This window comes from Phaseolus vulgaris, chromosome 8 (assembly GCF_051622355.1).
Source record: "Phaseolus vulgaris cultivar YP4 chromosome 8, ASM5162235v1, whole genome shotgun sequence".
In the NCBI taxonomy this organism is placed as follows: Eukaryota; Viridiplantae; Streptophyta; class Magnoliopsida; order Fabales; family Fabaceae; genus Phaseolus; species Phaseolus vulgaris.
In genome coordinates, this window is record NC_143505.1 from 13,094,176 (window position 1) to 13,116,183 (window position 22,008).

The 22,008-nt window shown below is 31.7% G+C and overlaps 2 protein-coding genes and 1 long non-coding RNA gene across 7 annotated transcripts; 1 reads left to right on the forward strand and 2 right to left on the reverse strand.

Moving 5' to 3' along the window:
* The first annotated feature begins 871 nt into the window (after window positions 1–871).
* LOC137826719 (delta-1-pyrroline-5-carboxylate synthase) lies at window positions 872–9,493 on the forward strand. Of its 3 annotated transcripts, none has more exons than XM_068632810.2 (20): window positions 872–1,055; window positions 1,492–1,563; window positions 2,565–2,668; window positions 3,086–3,188; window positions 3,331–3,492; window positions 3,601–3,896; window positions 4,474–4,624; window positions 4,784–4,948; window positions 5,078–5,155; window positions 5,376–5,465; window positions 5,641–5,727; window positions 6,324–6,410; window positions 6,474–6,570; window positions 6,653–6,756; window positions 6,906–6,981; window positions 7,557–7,707; window positions 7,799–7,867; window positions 8,660–8,726; window positions 8,814–8,884; window positions 9,116–9,493. In XM_068632810.2, the coding sequence occupies exons 1-20, from the start codon at window positions 1,005–1,007 to the stop codon at window positions 9,195–9,197; spliced, it is 2,163 nt and encodes a 720-aa protein (XP_068488911.1). In that variant the 5' UTR covers window positions 872–1,004; the 3' UTR covers window positions 9,198–9,493. The 3 variants fall into 3 exon arrangements, with proteins under 3 accessions (XP_068488911.1, XP_068488910.1, XP_068488912.1); XM_068632811.2 differs by having other exon boundaries at window positions 910–1,055; window positions 3,619–3,896; XM_068632809.2 differs by having other exon boundaries at window positions 909–1,055; window positions 3,619–3,896; window positions 4,474–4,948.
* A 1,897-nt stretch (window positions 9,494–11,390) lies between these two features.
* On the reverse strand, window positions 11,391–12,776 carry LOC137825030 (uncharacterized). 3 transcript variants are annotated; one of them, XR_016515068.1, is made up of 4 exons: window positions 12,557–12,765; window positions 12,393–12,432; window positions 12,156–12,241; window positions 11,391–11,744 (listed from the first exon to the last, which is right to left on the reverse strand). It is a non-coding gene; the product is annotated as an uncharacterized LOC137825030 (long non-coding RNA). The 3 variants fall into 3 exon arrangements; XR_011083285.2 differs by having other exon boundaries at window positions 11,563–12,241; window positions 12,557–12,776; XR_011083286.2 differs by having other exon boundaries at window positions 11,563–12,261.
* A 1,590-nt stretch (window positions 12,777–14,366) lies between these two features.
* On the reverse strand, window positions 14,367–17,334 carry LOC137825781 (uncharacterized protein At2g39795, mitochondrial). Its single transcript, XM_068631563.2, has 3 exons — window positions 16,953–17,334; window positions 14,791–15,119; window positions 14,367–14,709 (listed from the first exon to the last, which is right to left on the reverse strand). The coding sequence occupies exons 1-3, from the start codon at window positions 17,208–17,210 to the stop codon at window positions 14,550–14,552; spliced, it is 747 nt and encodes a 248-aa protein (XP_068487664.2). The 5' UTR covers window positions 17,211–17,334; the 3' UTR covers window positions 14,367–14,549.
* Window positions 17,335–22,008: the final 4,674 nt, after the last annotated feature.

Here is a 22,008-nt window from a genome sequence, read left to right on the forward strand (position 1 = left end):
TGCAGGTTAATTTTAGATTACGTAAACACTAATAATTTAAGCTATTAATGACTTAAAAAATTTATTTCTTCTATAATTTTATTACCTGCTTAAGATTTTAATTTTGTATATGGTTCTAATGACCTTATTAAAAATACTCCTTAATCTTATAAACATATATATATATATATATATATAACTTTAAAGTATTTGAAAAATAAACAAATATAAAATGACAATGGTATATGTACTTAATGCTATTTATTATTTATTCATTATACAACTATTCCCTTGTTCATGGATATATATTAAATTTTTATGTCAAAAGGTGAAATTTTATTATTATTATGATTATTATTATTTATTAATAAATAATTTTTAAAATCATACTTAATAAAACATTAACCTACAATATAAACAAAATTAATATTATAAAATAAATTTATAAAATTCAAATTAAAATGGTATAAATTTAATTTTGAATTTAATTGTGTTTATTGAAAGTTGCTAACAAAATAAGTAACAATAAATTTATTCAACCAGGTGTTGCTTAAAGAATGGGAGAAGGAGTTTCACGGATATTATGTCACTCCAACAAGAGAGAATCCGTGATTTGCATCCAAACTAGTAATTGACATTTAGCATATGTTATATGTGATACTATTTTTTGAACTCATAATATATAATGTTTTTAATATAAAAAATATATTTTTTAAAATAATATTTAAAAGTATCCTATAAATACAACTTTTAATTTTAATATAATAAAACTAATATATTTTAATTTAAAAATAATAATAATAATAAAATGAATGATTTTTGTTTGTATTTATGTGCTAACTCACCTTCTTATTCTCTTTAAAATCCATCTATTCTCTCGTTCTAACAACTTCATCCATCATAAAATTACACCACACTTCTTTTGCTTTATCTTTCCTTCTCTCCTCTTCCATTTACAATTTCACCTTCTCTCTCTCTCTCTCTCCTGACAAATTCACTCTTCGCATCTTCTTCCTCCTTGCGCAATGGATCCAACTCGAGCTTTTGTGAAAAGTGTCAAACGTGTTATCGTCAAGGTTTTTCTCCCTCTCTGTTTAATTGCATGTTTAACAACAACAACATTCACTATCATCTAATCTGTTTCGCATGCATGGAACGAAGAAAACCTAAAAACTGGTATTCTTCTTGCTTTCTAGTTTTTGACACGATGCATGGATGCGAGGACCGATTGCAATGCCAATGTTATTTTCATATGAAAGGAGACGAGATCTACATCCTTTATTTATTTTGGATAGCATACATGTTGTGTGTTATTAATTACTGGTTCTGCTGATCACTGATTAATATCAATCAATCATTTCTTTATTATTAGAAATTAGGTTAACATTGCATTAGAAATCTAAACATGTGTTTTTGATTTCTTAACCAGTAAGAGGTATTGGTTATTTTTGTTGATTAATTAGTATATGATTATCATCAGCGAAGCTAATTTTTGTTGGGTTGTTTTCGAAGGTTGGAACAGCCGTGGTTACTCGTAGTGATGGAAGATTAGCATTGGGAAGACTTGGGGCTCTCTGCGAACAGGTGTAACATTTGTCATCCTGTCAAACCAGAATACCATTTCTATAATCTATTTTCTATGCACTTCAATTATCCTCTCGTTTTTTTATGAAAATTAACATCGTATTCAAAATCACAAACTTCAAAATAGTAAAGGCAGAATTTAATAATTTAAACACATATGACAATCTTTACTATTGTAAACAAAAAATTTGGTGTATATAAATTGAATGCCTTAAATATATGGATGTGAAATGAGTAAATTTTTATTTTTATAAAATATTTTCTTTGGTTTTTCATTTCTGTAAAATTTCAATTATTGTTTTTAGCTTTTATAAAACCTATCAATTTTAGTTTTAATCTGTATAAAAAAAAAATTATGGCGTTGTATATATTTTAATCTCATATCACAAAACTAGTAACCATGGTTTAGAATAAATGTTTTTGGTTCCACACTTAAACTAGTGACACATAATATTGCAAAGCAATTATTTTCAAATTTAGAGAGGTAATAAATGCAAAGATTTTTTTTGCAATAATCAAAATCAAAACATATATATGTTAGCTTAAAACATATTTAAACATAAATTAAATTTGTATCACTTATATCAAAATAACTAAAATCCATCAACTCTCAATACATAACTATTTTTTATTGAGTACTCAATAAAAAATTTCCACAAATTGGATAGCTCATAAATTGATTTTTTTTTTTTTTTTTACTTAGGTCTCTCTGTATTAACTCCATCAATTTTAGTCACCATGTACATGTATCACATAATTCGGGACCGAAAGTTGTAAATAACACTGTCCAACAACCTATTATAATAATATTATAATATTTAAATAAAAATAATTAAAATATTAATTTATTTGTTGTTAAGAGTGTTTTTTTTTTAAAGAACACTGTCCATGCTTTCTGCAGTTTCTTCTACGTATGGGTATCAGGACTAACAAAGTCTACATTTGATGTTCTTCACTGATCATATAGTTTTTGTTGTAACTGAAAGCTATGTTTCCTGCAGCTTAAAGAGCTAAATGATAAGGATTATGAGGTTATATTGGTGACTTCAGGTGCAGTTGGTCTTGGCCGACAAAGACTAAGATATCGCAGATTGGTCAATAGCAGGTTTTTGTAATTTCTCTTTCCCCGTTAGTGAATACATGTTTTTCAAAGTCCTGCATCGAGCTTTGCATTAATAGCTAGTGCATACTTTAGTTAAATCAATTTGTAAAATTTGGCAAAAGTTAATAAGTATTTGGTGATGTATGTTCTTGTATCAAGCAGAACAAAAATGTTGCTGTATATTTCTAAAAACTTTCTGTTTGAAGAAGTAATTCATCCCTGTCATTGCTCACTCGGAGCATGCTTCCTTTTTGTAGTTTGTTCTTTTTTTAAATGCTACATGGGCATTAGATCAGTATAGCATTGAGAAGGAACTTGGGCAAACTTTTTCATGTTTCTATTATAATATGAACTAGGTAGAGTTTGAGAGACCGGGGAGGAAAAAATGAGCCTGAAATAAAGGGTTTATTTTTTATGCAGCTTTTCGGATCTTCAAAATCCACAAGGAGATCTTGATGGGAAAGCATGTGCAGCTGTTGGGCAGAGTAGTCTCATGGCTCTTTACGATATCATGTTTAGCCAGGTGGGAACAAGATTAAATTGCACATTCAATATTCCGGAATCTTAAATTTGTATGTTTTGCCATAATACATTAACAGGAATATATTGTATTAATCTAACTGTTTCCTCTAAATTGATGGTGATATGTGATTTGGCTGGGGCAGCTTGATGTAACTTCGTCCCAACTTCTTGTGAACGATGGGTTTTTTAGGGATACAGCTTTCAGAAAACAGTTGTCAGACACTGTGAGCGCATTATTAGATTTAAGGATTATCCCCATTTTCAACGAAAATGATGCTGTTAGTACTAGGAAGGCGTCCTATGAGGTATGCTGCTTTTCCTTACACAAATTTACATTCTGAAAACTTACTCTTTTTTTCCTTAAAAAACACTAGTTTGATTTTCTTGGTCTTGTGCGTTTGATTACCTTTAAGGGCAAGAACTGTCTGCAGGATTCTTCTGGTATCTTCTGGGACAATGACAGTTTGGCAGGTCTATTGGCTCTAGAACTTAAAGCTGACCTCCTTGTTCTATTGAGCGATGTTGAGGGTCTTTATAGTGGCCCTCCATCTGACCCTAAGTCAAAGTTAATTCACACATATGTAAAGGAAAAGCATCAAACTGAAATTACTTTTGGAGAAAAGTCAACATACGGAAGAGGGGGTATGACTGCGAAAGTTAACGCGGCTGTTTGTGCTGCTTTTGCTGGCACACCAGTGATTATTACCAGGTACCTTCGATTTTACTGATATAAGAAAATGTTATTGGCACAAAAACTAATCACTTTTCATTTCACTATATAGATCCAACATACGCAGAGAGACACGGTTTAATTAATTTGTATTTGTTGAGTCTTTAACTATTGGAGAGAGTTGTAAACTACTTAATTCCCTGAATCATAAAATTATGAACAAAGCATCGGGATTAAAATGGTGTGAATTAGAATCTCATACAAACTGGCTTGTAAAGAATTATTATCCTTTCTTGGTTCTGAAACTGCATTATGGATAGCCATCCAGTTGATTTGACAATACCAGATGTTCCCCTTATTTCATGCGATCAAGTCCATTCCATACTCATTTCCCTTGTTTGTTAATTACAAAATGAAAAGAAAAAAACATGCAAAACCACTACATTGTTACTTTCAAGTTCAAGTGTCGAAAATATATCATATGTATATTGTAAGTAATTTTCATTCTTTTACCGATATACATATGAAATATGCATTGATGTCACCTACGCACAAGCATGCGTATGTAATTTTGCATTTTTGCTGACCTCAAATTGCATTTCAACCGCCATGGAAGTGGCTATGCTACAGACAACATCATAAGAGTGCTTCGAGGAGAAAGAGTTGGTACTATCTTCCATAAAGATGCTCATTTGTGGACCAGTATAAAGGAAGTGAGTGCTCATGAAATGGCAGTTTCAGCACGAGATAGTTCTAGACGACTTCAGGTGAGTGAAATTACTTATATAAAATGTGAACAGGTTCACTTTCATGAGTTTCTTTACGTAGCAATTTACCCTATACTAATTTCTTTTTGGTTATTGCCTAGAAAATCAACGCAGTTTGGTAGTCTTGTTTTATTACATAATTGGTGCTTCTGGTTTCAGCTCCTAAATTCTGAAGAAAGAAGCAAAATATTGCTGGCAATAGCTGATGCATTAGAGAAGAATGAAGATAAGATAAGGATGGAGAATGGAGCTGATGTTGCTGATGCAGAGGAGATCGGATATGAGAAACCACTCATATCACGTTTAACCCTGAGACCCGAGAAGGTAAGGAACTTAATACTGAAATGAAAAGTTAAAAGAAAACTTGCGCAGCTTTATATAATCAGATTTTGTGAAGTTTGCTCTTTGATAGAACATGATTTTGTTTTGACCTTGGATTTTGTATTTTTTCAGATCTCTAGTCTTGTGAAGTCTGTTCGCATTCTGGCTGACATGGAAGAACCCATTGGTCAGATTTTAAAGAGAACTGAGGTCAAACCCGTGTAATTATTTTAATACAGTACATAAGTAACAAGATGAAATTGGTTGTGTTGATTTAATATTCAACAGTTATTTCCTTTTAGACGTATTATCTTTCAAACAGTTAACTTTTGTAATTATTCAATAGCAAATTCTAAAAAATGTTATTAGACCATGTCATCCTACTGCTCAACATTCATTTTTGCAATTCTGATTACTTCTCTGTGTCCAGCTTGCAGACAAACTCGTCCTGGATAAAATATCATGTCCTTTAGGTGTTCTCCTGGTAATATTTGAATCTCGACCGGATGCCCTTGTTCAGGTTAGCAGACCCTATTCCTTCTTAATTCTAATTCATCGTACATCTTCAATAAAAATGCCAGAGATATGAGCAAGTAGAGATTTAAAATTTATCTCTAGTGATACTACTGATAAAGTAAGTTTTAAAAATTTGTTTCGTGCATTGAATCTTGAACTTTGTTGAAATGGATTAACAGATAGCTGCATTGGCAGTTCGAAGTGGAAATGGTTTACTTCTTAAAGGAGGAAAGGAAGCCAAACGATCCAATGCAATCTTACACAAGGTTTGTGGAACTTATTATCATAGACCTTTTTTTATCTGATCAATGCTAATAATAATTGTCCACTTTGTTAGGAGAGATTTTTAACTTAGAACTTAAATTAACTCCACAAAAGGGCTCCTAAGGTAAGGACTGACCAAGTTTAATGAGTTCTATTTAAATCATATTTATAGTGAGCGAGAGACTTACCCCAATTATTATCTATAGTGTTCTTAGAATTTAAGCTCAGGGCTTAGTTTAACGTTAGAAAATTACTTAAGAAGGTGAGAATAGTCCAAGTTTTGTATGTTTTATTAAGTCATATTTCTAGTAGATGAAAGACTAAAGTGATCCAATTAAGACTTTCCAATTAAGGCTACCGACTTGATGTGCTGCAATTTGCAAATGCAGATGATCTAACAATATGTCTAACAAGATTATAATTGTTCAAGCTTTATGGTTCTACTTAAGTAAATTTAAGGTTGCAATTAAGACAAACCCAAAGGGGCAACACCTAAAGCAAGCTAGAGATGACTGCAATTAAGACGACTTTTCAACAAGTATTTGTCCATAATTTTAGTTTATAACTATTTATATATTCAATTTCATCATTATTGTAGATTATTACTTCAGCTATTCCAAATACAGTGGGTGCGACACTCATTGGGCTTGTGACTTCAAGAGAAGATATTCCAGATCTGCTCAAGGCAAGTAAAATTCATAAATTCATTTGTCTGAAATGAATTTCAACTAATTATACTTTGCCACAGCTTGATGACGTGATAGATCTAGTGGTCCCTAGAGGCAGTAATAAGCTTGTTTCTCAAATCAAGGATGCAACAAAGATTCCTGTTCTTGGTCATGCTGGTAATATATGTATTTACGTTTTCTATCTTTGATTAATGTTACAATGTACAATTTTATCAAGTTGTTATTTTTTTAAATGCAGATGGAATATGTCATGTATATGTTGACAAATCAGCAAATATGGATATGGCAAAGCAGATTATTAGGGATGCAAAGACTGATTACCCTGCAGCTTGCAATGCAATGGTAATTACAGTTTACATCCCCTGGAATGTCTCCTCTAATGCATGTTTATCTGCCTCGTATTTCCGTTTGAGTTTTCTTCATTTGCCATTCATTATGTAAATTGATCTATTGACTCTGCTCATTACAATATTCTGTGCTGATGTTCTTAGGAAACCCTTCTTGTACACGTAGATCTGTCAAGGAATGGTGGACTTGTTGAACTTGTTGCCGAACTCCAACGCGAAGGTTTGACCTTGGTTGTTATGAATAAATTTATGATGAACAAAACATGCACATTCAAGTTGGAATTTTATATTTTCTTTTTTAAAATGCACCTTAGCTTCGTTTTCAACACCCTTTGCACCATGTGAAATTTCTATATTATAAATTTTGCTGATTACTTCTTCTTCTTATTCTTTAAATGTAGTTGATTTTTTTTCCTGAAAACTAGTGAGTACTCTGCATTGAACATCTCTTTTTAAATTTAGTTTGATTTTTGAACATAACTATAACCTAGGAGAGAATGCCTTTAATTTTTCTTAGGTTATAGAGAATGCATTTAAAATCGAAAGAGAAAATATGTATAATGATTAATTAAAAAGAAAACTTCAATTAAAAGGTAAACTGTTGTCATATATATCAAAGATTATCATTTTGTTCTGCCTTATGAGGTATGAGTTTCAAGTTTATGAAAAAATAATTTCATTCTGTTTATTTAAATATATTCTTTCTCCTAAAAAGATTACATGGATTTGTGGTGTTAAACTGGAACACATGCACAAAAGTGATAACATGACTGCTATGATTTAATCAATCTGCAGGCGTTGAATTATATGGTGGACCAAGAGCCAGTGCCTTGTTAAATATTGTTGAAACAAACTCTTACCATACGGAGTATAGCTCACTAGCTTGTACAGTTGAAATTGTTGATGATGTATTTGCTGCCATTGAACACATACATAAACATGGAAGGTAAATTCGGGTTCCCCTGCAAAATCTACATTTTGATTCGCCATATCATAAACCTTGTTAAAATCTATTTCTTTCTTTCCTGTCTCTGCAGTTCACATACAGAATGCATTATTGCAGATGACTGTGAAGTTGCTGAAGCTTTCTTAAGTCAGGTTGACAGGTAAATATTTTGTTTTTCCGGAAACCTTGTTGTCCTTTGCTTCCAGTGCCAAATTCCAAGAAATACCAATGTAATGTGTATCGTGTGGTAGTTTAATTCCAATGCCTGCAGTAATTTGTCTGAACCAGAAACCTCTTCACGTTCTAAAATTTCAATGTGTCATCTATATTAGATACTAAATTTGCCCAGACGTATAATTCTTCATATTTGATGATTTTTATTTGAGTTCCTTCTATATATTCTATAAAAATTTGGGATAAAGTCACCTTTTTTAAAACAATAGAACGTCTTCTTATTACAAAGGCAGTTTAGTTGTAGCTTGTTGTTTCATCTGTATTCGTAGAAATGTTAATATTAATGTAATAAGCATGTTATTATACCTCACTTCTGCTCTACCTCTATTTTTCTGTGATAAAAAAGAAAAGGAAACGAATAATTTATTAATACAAAACCATTAAAGGAACAGAATCTGTGGCTTTCTTCTCGTTATACACAGCCTTTTTAGTCCGTATGTAGATCACAACCGAGTTTGATATCAATTGAGAAACATTCAAACACTTGATACCAAATTACTAAAGTATCCTATCAAGTATCCAATACTAGTATATATAAGACTTAGGCACTGAATAATAGCCATGTCCCTACCAAAATACCATGCCATATTTTTCATTTAGACATAATAGAATTAATGTTTCATTGTGTTTCTATGCATAACTATTCTATAAATTAGTCTAGTTATAGACTTGATGTTGCTAACTGAGGAATACGCATTTTTGCCTGGTGCACAAACAGTGCTGCTGTATTCCACAATGCAAGTACAAGGTTTTGTGATGGAGCTCGATTTGGCCTTGGTGCAGAGGTAATGTACTTTCCATAAACATACTGTAACAATAGCGGCATGCTCATTCATATTTTCTCATGTATTCCTGGTTTTATTGTTGATCAGGTTGGAATAAGCACAAGCCGAATTCATGCCAGAGGTCCTGTCGGGGTTGAAGGGTTGTTAACAAATAGATGGTATGGAATTCTTCAATGCCTTACGTTTTTGCTTCTATTCTAAGAAAATACACATGAACTGAACAAACATTTTCAATTATTCATGAATTTGCTAGAAATTATTCTTGAACATTTTTGTATGTTCATATTTCTAGAAATATAGTTTTAAAACTTGTACTCTTTCAAGATCTTTCTTCATTAATTTTCTATCGAAATAAATTATGCTAGACTAAATCATACACTATAATGCAGGATATTGAGAGGAAGCGGGAATGTGGTAAATGGTGATCGAGGGATCACGTATACGTACAAGAATCTACCAATAAAAGCATAAATGCAGCCAGAGATTGGTAAGAATTATCGTCATTCAGCTCATTAAACCAGCAGCAATTTTTTCTGTTATATTTTTCTCGTACAGAAGTTTCTGCTGCGGTCCGAGCAGTGTATACTTTCCATTTACCCCTTTCCAGATTTTTTTTTTCCCTACCTGGAACATGCTCAGGGGAAATAAAATAACTGCACGAATGATTAGGTTATGTAATCGGGATTTTTTTTATTGAAGTACTACTTGAGAGTTTGAAACAGCAATGCAGTGACAAATAGGATTATAGTTTATATATTTATTGTTTTTTGAAGCGGTGCATATCCTTTGGAACTTGGATGATCATATATTTATTTTCTTCTAAATAATCTAACTTACATTATTAATAAACATTGGTGTCACACTTCACGGTTCTTCACTACAAAGTTTAGATTGCATTATGGATGAATTAAAAGATGCAACTCAACTCAATTTCTAAACGACGATGCATCAAGAAAATATCGATCCGAACTAATAAACCCTTAACATGAAGAAGGGTCAGAGAAGCTCAAGATGTGCTGATATGAGGATTTGAATAGGTCAGAAGCCTATGTTACTTGAAACACTTTAATATAGATAGATGCTTTTTAAGTAAAACAGTTAAGAGTTGAAATGCTGTCGTGGTTATTTGATAACTGGACAAAAATGTGTGTACAAGTCAAGGAAATGTAATTCCTAATATTGTAAAGTTGTAATTATCTTTTTGATAGCTTGAGCAAATAAAGGGGAATCGTATGTGCAATCTCATTAATGAGATACATTATATAATTGCAATATATTGTTTGACGCTTTTTGCAAGAGTAAGCAACTTGATCACATAAAACATACTTATAATATATTAATAGTTGGCTAGTTGCACAAGAGAGTTTTCAGTTTCTTTTCACTAAAGATATGTCCAAAATTTTCATACTCAGACTAAACAATATGGTCCATGGAATCTATAAAGAGAGCTTGTTTGATACAGCTACAACTTTCCTTCTAGAAATAAACGTAGATTCAAGTCATGGAAATGATGAATATATAAAGTAACCCTCAATAATGTGTTAGATTGAAGATGGAAGTAGTGTTTTTGAGCTAGATATTATCTGATGGAACCGTGTCAGATCAGAGTTTGGCAATATTTGGAAATTATATTGCTGCTAAGAAAAGAGTTTGTTAGAATTAACCATGTGTCAGTTGGCAATGCTACGGTGGGGTGGTGATAGGATTTATACAGGCATAACTCCAAAAACAGCCAATATAAAACTTCTCCTTGCTTTGAACATTGCAAGTTTTTATGTGAATCTATTTTTAATAAACAAAGGTGTGAAGTGTAGATTTTCAATCAAAATTGATTTTTTTTTCGTCAATAATTATTTTTAATAAAATTGACACGCAGAGCAAAACGTCAAAATGTAATAAAAAAACAAATATATTCACGAGGGTCAAACAATAATTAAAGACTAACATCAAAGGTAGAAGCATATTATTGTTGTAAAACAATAATTTTGACCATAGAACTGCAGAACAGAGTAAAAAAAATATTCTGGGTGTGTTTAATTCCTTTCTTACTTTTTTTTCCAAGACAATTGTAGACTTCTCAACAATCAAATTCTCATCCTAAATATGGAGGTGAGTAGTTTGCATAAAATCATAGGTATAATCTTAATGATTTCATTTACTCCAAAATGAAATTCTCTCATAACTCTACTAAATTTGGCAATGTTTCCAAAATACCTGTTTTAAAAGTCTAAAGAAATAGAAATAGTGTTGGGAGATGTTTTCTCATCCCAAATCTATTTCGTTTTGATAATTGTTTCAAAACAACACAAACAGTTGAGAAATATTTTCTCATCTTATGTTTTCACTCAATTTTCCAAGCTCTGCTCTTATCTCTTTGTTTTGCACACTACCATCCACCAGCTATTTAAGCAACCTTCTTTAGTTGTAATCTGAAAACCAAATAGTTCTTGAAAACATAAATCAAACACACCCTTAAAGTACTCTATCACAATTTTATCTTTTTTATAAACACTACAAAAGGTGTTTTCAATGGTAAACATTATTCCACAATTGGTATATGTACTTGTTTGTTGATAATCCAAATTGTAAATTTCTGCTATCGATTCGTAGAGAAAGTCGAGACCTTTTCTTTCTGGTTATAATTTTATCTTTAGAATCCGGAGATTCATCAGAAATAATATGCATTTCATATTTCTCAATCCCATAATTCTTCGAGACTTTTGTAAGGACTACAAACAAACCTTCCATTGCATTCCATGTATCTGGAAGACACAATGGAGCCATAATCTCAGGTTCCCAAACTCTTGAACCTGGCTTTGTCCTAAAAGGCCAATGCTTCTTTGACAAAATAATTTATCATCAAATTTCATTCAACCATCCCCAGTTTCACTATCATTGCATACACAGCTTTAGAATCAAAAACCATACTAGGTATAAATCAATGTAGCCAAAGCTGCAGGTTCTCAAGAGTCCTAGCTTGCCATTGCCTTTGAGACATCTTCAGGAGGAGCAAAGTCACTGGTCGTGTATGGTTATAAAAATTCAAGGCTCAACCAGTGGAAATTCATTACTCATAACAGAAATATACAACACCAAATGAAGTTTTAGATTTATCTTCCTTTCTAGCATTCTGAAGTTTTCTTTATAATCAAACAGTAAATGAAATACGTATTGTTAACTAGTAAGTGCTCTCAAGTATGCCAAAAGCAGAATTTAATTAGACTTTACTAATAATATAAAGGTATTTTGTAACGTATTCCAATCATAGATTGTCATAAGATTGTTGATTTATTACTCTGAAATTAGAATGATGTCTACTTATTTAACTATAAAAAATTTAAACTGATACTGCATGAAAATTGAAGTTGCCAAAAGCATGATCAGAAAAAAACTGAGGTCAATAGGTTAAGAATTCGTCCAAATTTTTACCACAACTTTGATGTCATGAACATCTCACACACACTCACTACGCTTTACAACCCCAGTGGAAATAGTGTTTTCAGGGCCTCCCCTACCTGCATCAAATGCAAACCTCCTGGCATCAAGAAAAAACCAGAACAAACAAAACCAATTATCCTCACCCCCAACCTCAAAAACTAGTATTAACAGACAAAAAGTTGATGGGGATTCTAAGCTTGTTGAATTCTGGATTAATAAACAAATTACCTCTTTCTCATTATCATATACCTTAGCACAATCTATATGCCTGCATCCAGCAATTTAGAACAATTTAAACCAAAGCATATATTAGCAGATGAAGCTGCTCCTCTTGTTACCAACTCTATCTCAATTAAACCAAGAAATTAAGACATTGAATACAAAGAAACCACCTTGACTGCAGCCATAACAGCTTCACCCACAACACATGGAGCAGCTTTCCATGTTCCAAGACCAACTGAAGGAATCTTTGCTCCAGTGCTCAGATCAAAATATTGAGGCCCTTTTGTAGTTTCTTTGGCCATGAATCTCCTGCATATGAATCAAAAGATGGTAGTTAATTCGTGAATTGTATAATGAATAGAAAAGTTTATAGTTTGAATACTAAATCGTTTCGTAAATAGTAAGATTCATAAATATTTAAAAAATATAACATATAAATATATAAAAATATAATTAATAATCATAATTATGTGTGGTTGTATTTATTATTATATTAGATTAATATTATAATGATTAAATTAGAATGGGTTACGTGGTTCAACTCCTTTATTAAATGAAAAAAAATAGAATTTTATAAAACTAATTAAGTAACCCAATCCGATTCCAACCTCAATCCATAATAAAACTCAAGTCGTGATACGATTTACACGATACTGAAATAAACACAAATAGCCTTCATAGATACTTACTACCATGATCAAAAGGATTAAGGATTAAACTTTAATAAAAGATAATTAATAAAGTAACAAACGTAAACAGATTTGAAACCCAAAGGAAGAAATCTATACCTTTTGGAATCAAATTGCTTAATATTTTTGTCTTTTCGTATTGGCATGGGAGTGCAATTAGTAATAATGGGGTGCAGAACAAAAAGCCAGAAATGTTTTGACTATTGTATGAGTTATAATGAATGTGAGAAAAACGGAGAATGTACAGTTGTGATTATTTGGGTCTTCTAATTAATGAGTGTACTAATAATTCTCTTTATAGCGTCTGGTATATTAATAATTAATAATGTTATATATTTAACATTTATCCGTAGAATACTTGCATAAATAAATTACTCAAATGGTGACTTATTCGTTAATGAAACTATTTAAGCAAAAGAAAGGTCCATGAGTAATAGATTAAAATATAAATAAATCGAACTAGTTAAATTCAATTTAATTTCATTATTTTATTTTATTTTATTTTTTGAATTTAAAACTGATTATCATCTTCCGTAAAAGTAATTAAGAATAATTTAGAAAATGTAGTTTTCTTTTTCTATATATAAAATCAAGCAAATTAAATAAACTTAAACTTTTTAGTCGGCTCTTTTACTTCCCTTTAAATTTAATTAAAATCGGAGAAAAATAAATTTATAATAAATATGACATGTATTATAAATAAATTGTAACTTTGGAGAACACTGATTCGACATATATAATACCAATTAGTTAACAAAATATTTTGACCCATTTAAGAAATAAAATAAAAAAGCTAAAAAGAAATTTAACTAAACTTAAAAGTTAAAATACGTATTTTAAAAATTATATTATATTAGCAAATTAATTTAATTTTATGTAAAATGCTTTGGCATATAAGATATAATATTTTCATGTAATAAATATCTTATTATAATTATTTTATTTTTAAATATAAGTATTATTTCATAAAAGCACAGCATTCCATAAACATTCAAACCGAACCGGTCGCAAGCTTAAAAGACCGGACGAAACCCATTTATGGGAAACTAATCTTCAAAATGAAATAAGTAATTTTTGTTTGTGATTATGTTTGGAGCATAAAACCGCATATATTGCTAAAAATTGATCAAACTTCCTTGTACCCACAACAAAAGGGTAAAATATAGAGGAATTACAAGCATGAATCATGATGATTATGCAGGAAAACCCTGATGACCTGTATATTCATCTGCCTAATCTATAAATAGCAGTGAATATTTTGAACTTGAATCACAACAATAAAAGGTAAAGATTGCATGGGAGAACCACCCAAAGTATATTGATTGATGGTTTTAAGCATTCAAGTTTTTTAAATTTATTAGTCTACACCACCAGTAACTCTCATCATGATACAGGATAGAACATGATTGTACACCAAAAAATAACGGCCTCTGTCAACATTTCACAATCTTTAAGACTAACCATTCTTCCAAAATCATTTCTCAATGAAGTTCTTCAGGTTCTTCAACCACATTACATATTCCTTGTTGTCTTTAGCAAACATGTATTCCTGCAAGAAGTTGGTTGTGCTGGGCTTGATCCCTCTGATCTCAAGATACTTGTGAAAAGCCTTTTGCAGATTTTCATCCAAATCACTAAAAAAAGAATGGAGCAGAAATGATCAGAAAGTATGGGAGAAATAATATTGATAAAAATAGATAAAATTATATACTTACATGAACTCAGGCCCCTCGTATGCCAACTGGTCTTCGGATTCTTCCGACTGCTTTATTGACAAGCTATCAATGGAAATCTCATCGGGAAAAGCAGTCACGCCAAATTCCAGAGACACTCCATTTCCTTTGAAAACACTCACAACTAAAGGAATGCTAGATTCACTCTCATTCTTCTCATCATTTTCGTTATCCTCATTTTCTTCAGGTGCTACATTAGGGATGTCAACTTGAACTCTGATAGTTTCATCCCTAAATTGTCCTTTTAGTTGTATGGTTCTTTCTCCAGGATTGTCCTCAATCTCAAAAGGAAAATCATCTGGGATATCAACCTGGAAAATTAATACAAAAAAGACAATGAAATCAATACATGACCAATCCAATATGACTAAAATACTAAAGGAAATTCTATAGAACAAAAACAATTAATGACATTTCCGCAACAAACTATCCCTGACCATGGCTGCTTCAAATAAGGCTTGACGAGGAAAACGTTTTTCCATGTTTGTTAAACTACACAGTACGTTTCAGGCAAATCAGAAAATGTCTTAGAAATTTCTGGTAATTTAACCTTGAAGATTAGATTGACTTTAAAGCTACCATTGCTGTACATTTTCTTACACCAAATATACTTCAACAATTTAACAATAGTATGATGATGTTTTCATAAACCTGTGCAAAAACACATTTCCAATGAGAAAAATAGTTACAAACTACATTTCAGTTTCACCACCAACAACAAAAACTGCATTCAATATTGAAATATACTTACAACATACACTTTACAGAACTCCTCAGTAGATTTACCAAACTAATAAGCTTATCTTGACACACAACACTGATATCCCCACTAATCATAGCATATGTATACACCCTTAGAATAAAATTTAGTGATATAACTAACAAAATTGACAGATAAATAATCAAAAGTAGTCACATATATGAAATAAAAAGAGAAAGGAAAAATAGTTAAATGAATAGGTTTAGATTTTTGGGCAGTACGATAATAAGTGGGGGGAAGGACACAAACCAAGAGAGTATAAAACCCCATATGGAAACCAACTGCTCTCTAATCTAGTTTTCACAAGATGCCTCTTAAAAATTTGCACGAGCAATATAAATCTACTAGAAAAAAGGTTTCTCAATCCAGGCATGTCATACAGCAGACTTTGTTAAAACATTGAGACACTCAAATCTAATCATATTTAGTAACTTGTAAGAAACTAAAAACAGCAGAATTTCATTGACTCAAACACATTAATAAAGATTCAGACAGGGAATCCCGGTTAAACTACAATTAAAAGCCTGTAAGAGCTGTAGATATGCAGAAAAGTAAGATTAGAATTATAAAATAGATAACAAAATATAGTAATTTCAAACTATACGAGTACCAAAAAATGCTTAGGCAAAATTAAAAACAGCAACCGTTATTATGTCCCAAACAATTTTCCCAAATATGACACCCTCACAAACTGAATGAGTTAAGCAAATAAAACCAAGTGGCATATTATAAAACTTAGAAAACAAATACAGGGTTCATAAACCACCACCACAAAGTTCTGCTACCAATTCATGAAAAAATATCTCAAAATTTCATACGCCCCACTCGAACACTCGTCTATTCCAATTCATTTGCATCAACTATCAATAATCTTCTACCTTCACTCAACCATGGGAATCCCTTCAGCGAACAACCAACTTAGGATAAACTTTCCATAAATGCTACACTTCTAAAAGAAGAAAATAAGAAAAGAAATTAAAATAAATTTCTCTAACCTCTCAAATTAGTTTCTTAAAAATCCGAATAATAACTTATGCATATATTTGTTGTTTATTTTTTTCTTCTTACATTCTTCTCCTAAAATTGCTTAGGAGGAACAGGGTTATACAATCATACCCTTAAATCAATGTAACTTGAAAACAACTTTTACTCCTTATGAGGAACATATGGCTATCTCACCACCACTACCATAAAAAACCAAACCTTATACTACATTCGACGTCGTTTTCCTCTACAGTAACTGAAGTCTCAAGAAAAAACAAAAGGAGGAAAATTCACTAGCACACCTACATTCTATTCAATATCATTACAGACCCAGAAGAAAGAAACATAGAAAAAGGAACAAAATAGTCTTCAAAAACAGTAATAAAAAAGAACAAATTACCTCGTGCTGAGCATGATCGTCTTCGAGGGCGCATTCGACCTCAGATTGAAGCACTTGAACGAGTTTATCGTCAGCGCCAGTCTTCGTTGCGAAGGCGTTTGCGAAGCGTAGAGAGGGTACAACAGTAATCGTTGCCTCTCTCTGGAGAACAGAGAGAACATTCTGGAATGTCCTAGAAGAAGATGATGCCGTAGCGCGGCGCGCCAGCTGAGGCAACACGGAGGAGGAGGCGCGGCGGAGCATTGCGTACATCGCCATTTTCGTGTGAACAGAGAGTAAAGAGGCAGAGGGTTTTAGCGTTAGGGTTTTGGGTACAACAGTGAGGTTTGGGTTTACCGTATTTATACAAGTGTGAATAACAAATAAATGTATTGTTCACTCTAAATTTTTAGGGCAAAAAACTTCTTTTTGTAAGATTCTCAAAATAGTAAACATGTCTTCTAGAAAATTTATTATTTTTATTTTTATAAAATTTAACCACGTATGTTAAGTTTCACTAAAATTTAAATATGTTTATATAATTTCTTTTAAATATCACTATATTTTAGGTTTTCTCCTTTAACGAGAACAAGAACCATGAAATATTTTTAAGAAAATATTGCTCTCCTTTTTAAAAATATTTACGACATGAGGTTGGTTGAAGAATTCATCGTTAAGTATCTTTAAATGTATGTTTATTTAAAATGAAAGTGACTGATGTAGAAAAATAATTAAAAAAAAACATTTTTCTTTTAAGTAACAAAGAAATACATAATTTTTATTGGGTATTACATCTTTTATTTTTCACTTAGATATAAAAAAATGAAAAATACAAAAGAAAATTCACGTTTTACAGAATTATCTTTCTCTCCAATTAATAAATATATAAATAATTTTGTATTATGCAATTACTTAATTTTAATTTATTTATTTATTTTTAAAAATGAAAGCTATAATTTAATTTTTCAAGTTATTTTCTCATCAATGAAATAAGTACATTTTTTGCTTTATTTCATTTTTCATCCATTTTTTTTTTTTTAAAGAATCATTTATGAAATTGAGACTCATAATCTTTTTTTAACGAAGAAAGAACATACAATTTGTTTGTCATCTTAAACGAGATACTATTTGCTCATGAGCTGCAAAATATTTAACTCTTGTAATGTAACATTTTAAGTGCCCAAACAAACAAGTCTCAACCGATGAGTAATGAGATTATAAATAGATCATACAACCTCTAATTAATGATATATAAAAAATATTTTTATCATTTGATATAAAAATTTAAAATTTTAGAAAAAAAAAATTATATACAACAACTTTTCAATGTATATTTTTCTTGTAAATATAAGTCATACGTTTTCCACTATATCACACAACTTCTTTCTTGGATTCTCAATTTGGATGAGAGAAGTATTTGGGTACTAATTTGACTTGGACCTCTTGTATCCAAGAATTGAACTCATAACATCAAGTCTGACACCTTCTCCCTAGTATCATTTAGGCAGTGTTTGCTTTTACGGATGGTTTTCGAGCGTGGATGGGCGAGCGAGTTAGTAACGTGTTTGATTCCTGTGGGTTGAGGGTTGGTGTGAGATGGATGAGCGGATAACATGAATATTGGTTTCTTCTCTCATGCGAGGATTAACCGTGATGAAAAGTAGAACCAACGTTATTTTATGTACATACCCTCACTGTTATTATTTTTTCGTGGTTCAGGAAGAGTAATTTTGTCATAAAAGAATAAGAATAGAATCGATTTTCTGTTAAGTGTAAACACAATGAAAATCGATTTTGCATTTTTTATATTTTGAGTAGAATCGATTCTATTTCATATTGTTTTTCTTGGAGAATCGATTTTGGGTCCAACTATATTTTATTTGAACTATAATCGATTCTTGGGCACTTTGGAGAAGAAAGAATCGATTTGGTACCTTTTGTGAATTCTCTCACACCACCAACTTCAATTCACTTCCCATTTTGCAATAGTGCAACTTCTTCTTCTATACAAAGGCTAAATCATAGGTAATAAATCCTAACAACTTTATTTTATAAATATATTTATATATTAAAATAATTTTAAAATATATTGACTTCTTTATAATAATAATAATTATTATTACTATTATTATATATATAAATATATAGAAATTATTTTTATTGCTATTATCATTATTAATATTATTATATATACAATATACAAAATTAATATATTAAATATTACATTAACAAATATATTTAATTGTACTATTAATAGTAACATATAATTATAAATAATAAATTTAAAATAAGGGTAAATTTGTAAACTTACATTTTATATTTTTAAAAAAATATATAAATTTCAGAATGAATTGGGGGTTTAGGGTTTAGTAATTTGATTTGGGGATTAGGCATTTTTAATTGTAAGGTTAGGGTTTCTGAGAAACGAGGTGCGATCGTGAGATACAATTGTGAGGTGCGATCCAGAGCTCGTGAAGGGACAGCGATTAAGGAACCCGAAGACATTGTCGAGTGTGGTGTCGTTTCGTGGTTCTTCATTTATAAGGTTAGGACATTTGGTTCTGTTTGTGATTACTTTTAGAGAACATATACATAGTAGTTTATGGTGTAGGGTCCATCATATGAAAGATTTTTCTATGTGTGGTCCAACATTTGGTCTCTAACATAATTAAGGGAATGATTACTTTGTAAGTTGTTTGTTATTTGTGGTCATGTGTATATTTATATTTCACAAGAATACATTTTATAAAGTTCATATCATGGAAGAAGGTTATTTTCAGCTTGTGGTTCACCATAGTGGGACATTTTGTGATGCGAGATATGCTGGTGGTGATACATCAACATGGTCATGTGACGGTGATAGATGGAGTTACTTTGAAATAGTTGGCATCTTAAAGGAAATGGGGTTTATAACAGTACAGGAGATGCGGTATTCACGTGGAGGTTGTGAAGAATTGGAAAATAGATTGGAGGTGCTGGTTGATGATGGTGCTGCAATAGAAATGCTGAAAATTGCAAATACACATGGTGAAGTTCATTTAGTTATAGTGCATGTTGTTTCAGAGGGAAAAATGATGTTGGTTTTAGGTGATGGTGTAGATGGTGGTGGTGTGGAACCCACAGGTGTTGAAGCTGATGTTGAGGATGGTGGTGGTGTGGAACCCACAGGTGTTGAAACTGATGTTGAGGATGATGGTGGTGTGGAACTCACAGGTGTTGAAAGTGATGTTGAGGATGGTGGTGGTGTGGAACCCGAGGGTTTTGAAAGTGATGTTGAGGATGGTGGTGGTGTCGAACCCGAAGGTCTTGAAGATCAGGGTATTGGTACGCCTATTCATGAAGATATGGAATCTGATGATGATGGTGGGCATGTGTTAGAAGATTCTTCTTCGTTAAGGGAAGTTGAATTTATTGAAGGTCAAATTGAAGTTCAGAGTGAGGGTCCTAGAGATAAGGGTCAGGGTGATGGTGAGGGTTTGGGTCAGGGTCAAGGTTTAGGGTTTAATCTTGAGGTTAGGCATGGGCGCAGAAGTAAAAGGCAAACCAGTAATCCTATAGAAAGTTTAGAACCAAATTTTACAGATGATTTGCAGGATTTGGGTGGTGATGATGATGAAAGTGAAGGAACATTTGTGCATGTTAGAGGGTTGTCAGATACAAAGTGGGAATCATAAGAGTTAGACAGCATGGACGAATTTGAAGATGGTTAAGAGGATATTTGTACAAGTGGTAAATTTCCATCTTTTGAAATGCCAAAAAACATGGCAGATTTTTCTTGGGATCTGGGTACCTATTTTACAGACAAGGAAGCATTTAAATATGTCATTAGTGTTGGGTCTATTAGTGTCTAAGTTCAAGAGGGGAGGGGTGAATTGAGCTTATAAAATTTTCGCAAGAACACACAATTTTTCAGTATTCCAGAGGCAAAAAGAACAGATTGTTTTTACATGAAACAGATTGATTTTTCAGAGCAGTATTGGCACAATTTGAATATTGTTCACTGTAAAATTGTGATCAACAGAGAATCAGAACAGAACCAGATCAGCTTATTTTTGTGAGGATAAAAGATATAGCTATGCTTAGAGATCAACCAAAATTACACAACATGAGATTTCAAGAAAAAAAGATCCTTTCACAGGTTTTAATGAATGGTCAGTTTGTTCACAATTCACTTAAGCCATTATATGCAGCAACCTTGTTTATGATCAGAAAACTTTAACAAGACAGGAAGAACAGTTTTCACTTAACCCAGAATTAACAGATTCAATTTAAAAAGAACAGATTTAGTTCTTGACAGAATTAAGCAAAAACAGAAAAGAGTGCAGGGATGAGAATGCAAGATATACACGTTTTTATACTGGTTCACTCATATAGAGCTACATCTAGTCTCACCTTACCCCAAGGTGGAATTCACTAAAAAACAGTGACAATCACTTACAAAACCAGCAGTTCTTGAACACTATAAGAACACCACACACAATGCTGAAAAACCCTATTTCAGCACACCTTGCACTCCAAGAAACCCTATCAAGGAGTGACTAACACTTACACCTTTACAAAACAGAATAAAGGAAAGATTACACCTGAAAAGAAGATGCAAGAACTCAAAACCAGTAGTTCAATTTGCTGCAGAAACTGCACCAGCACCTTCACCAAGATTCAAGGTTTCCTAGAACAAGCACACTTGAAAATCTCTTTGGAAACCTTTCAAAAACTCTTTTTAATCCTTCTTCTCACATGGAAATTGTTTGATCTCTGTTAAAAGCGTAATTCCTCAGCACTCATTCATGTGAGAGAGACATTGTTTATATAGAAAACAGTTTCTAACTTCTTTTCATAAAACAGTTGAAAAGCAGTTAAGAAAACAACAGATTCAGTTTTGAATCTTAACAGATTTATTTGTGAAAACTGTCAACTCAGCTTAACAGAAATAACTGTCTGAGTGGTACCTTTGGAGCCCTAACTAACTTGTGAAAAACCTTTCAACTCACCAAGGAATAAACCTGTTCTTTCTCAGTGAAACAGATTAAAGTATAACGCACAGGCCAGCTCAGCTTAACTGAAATAACGAACTGAG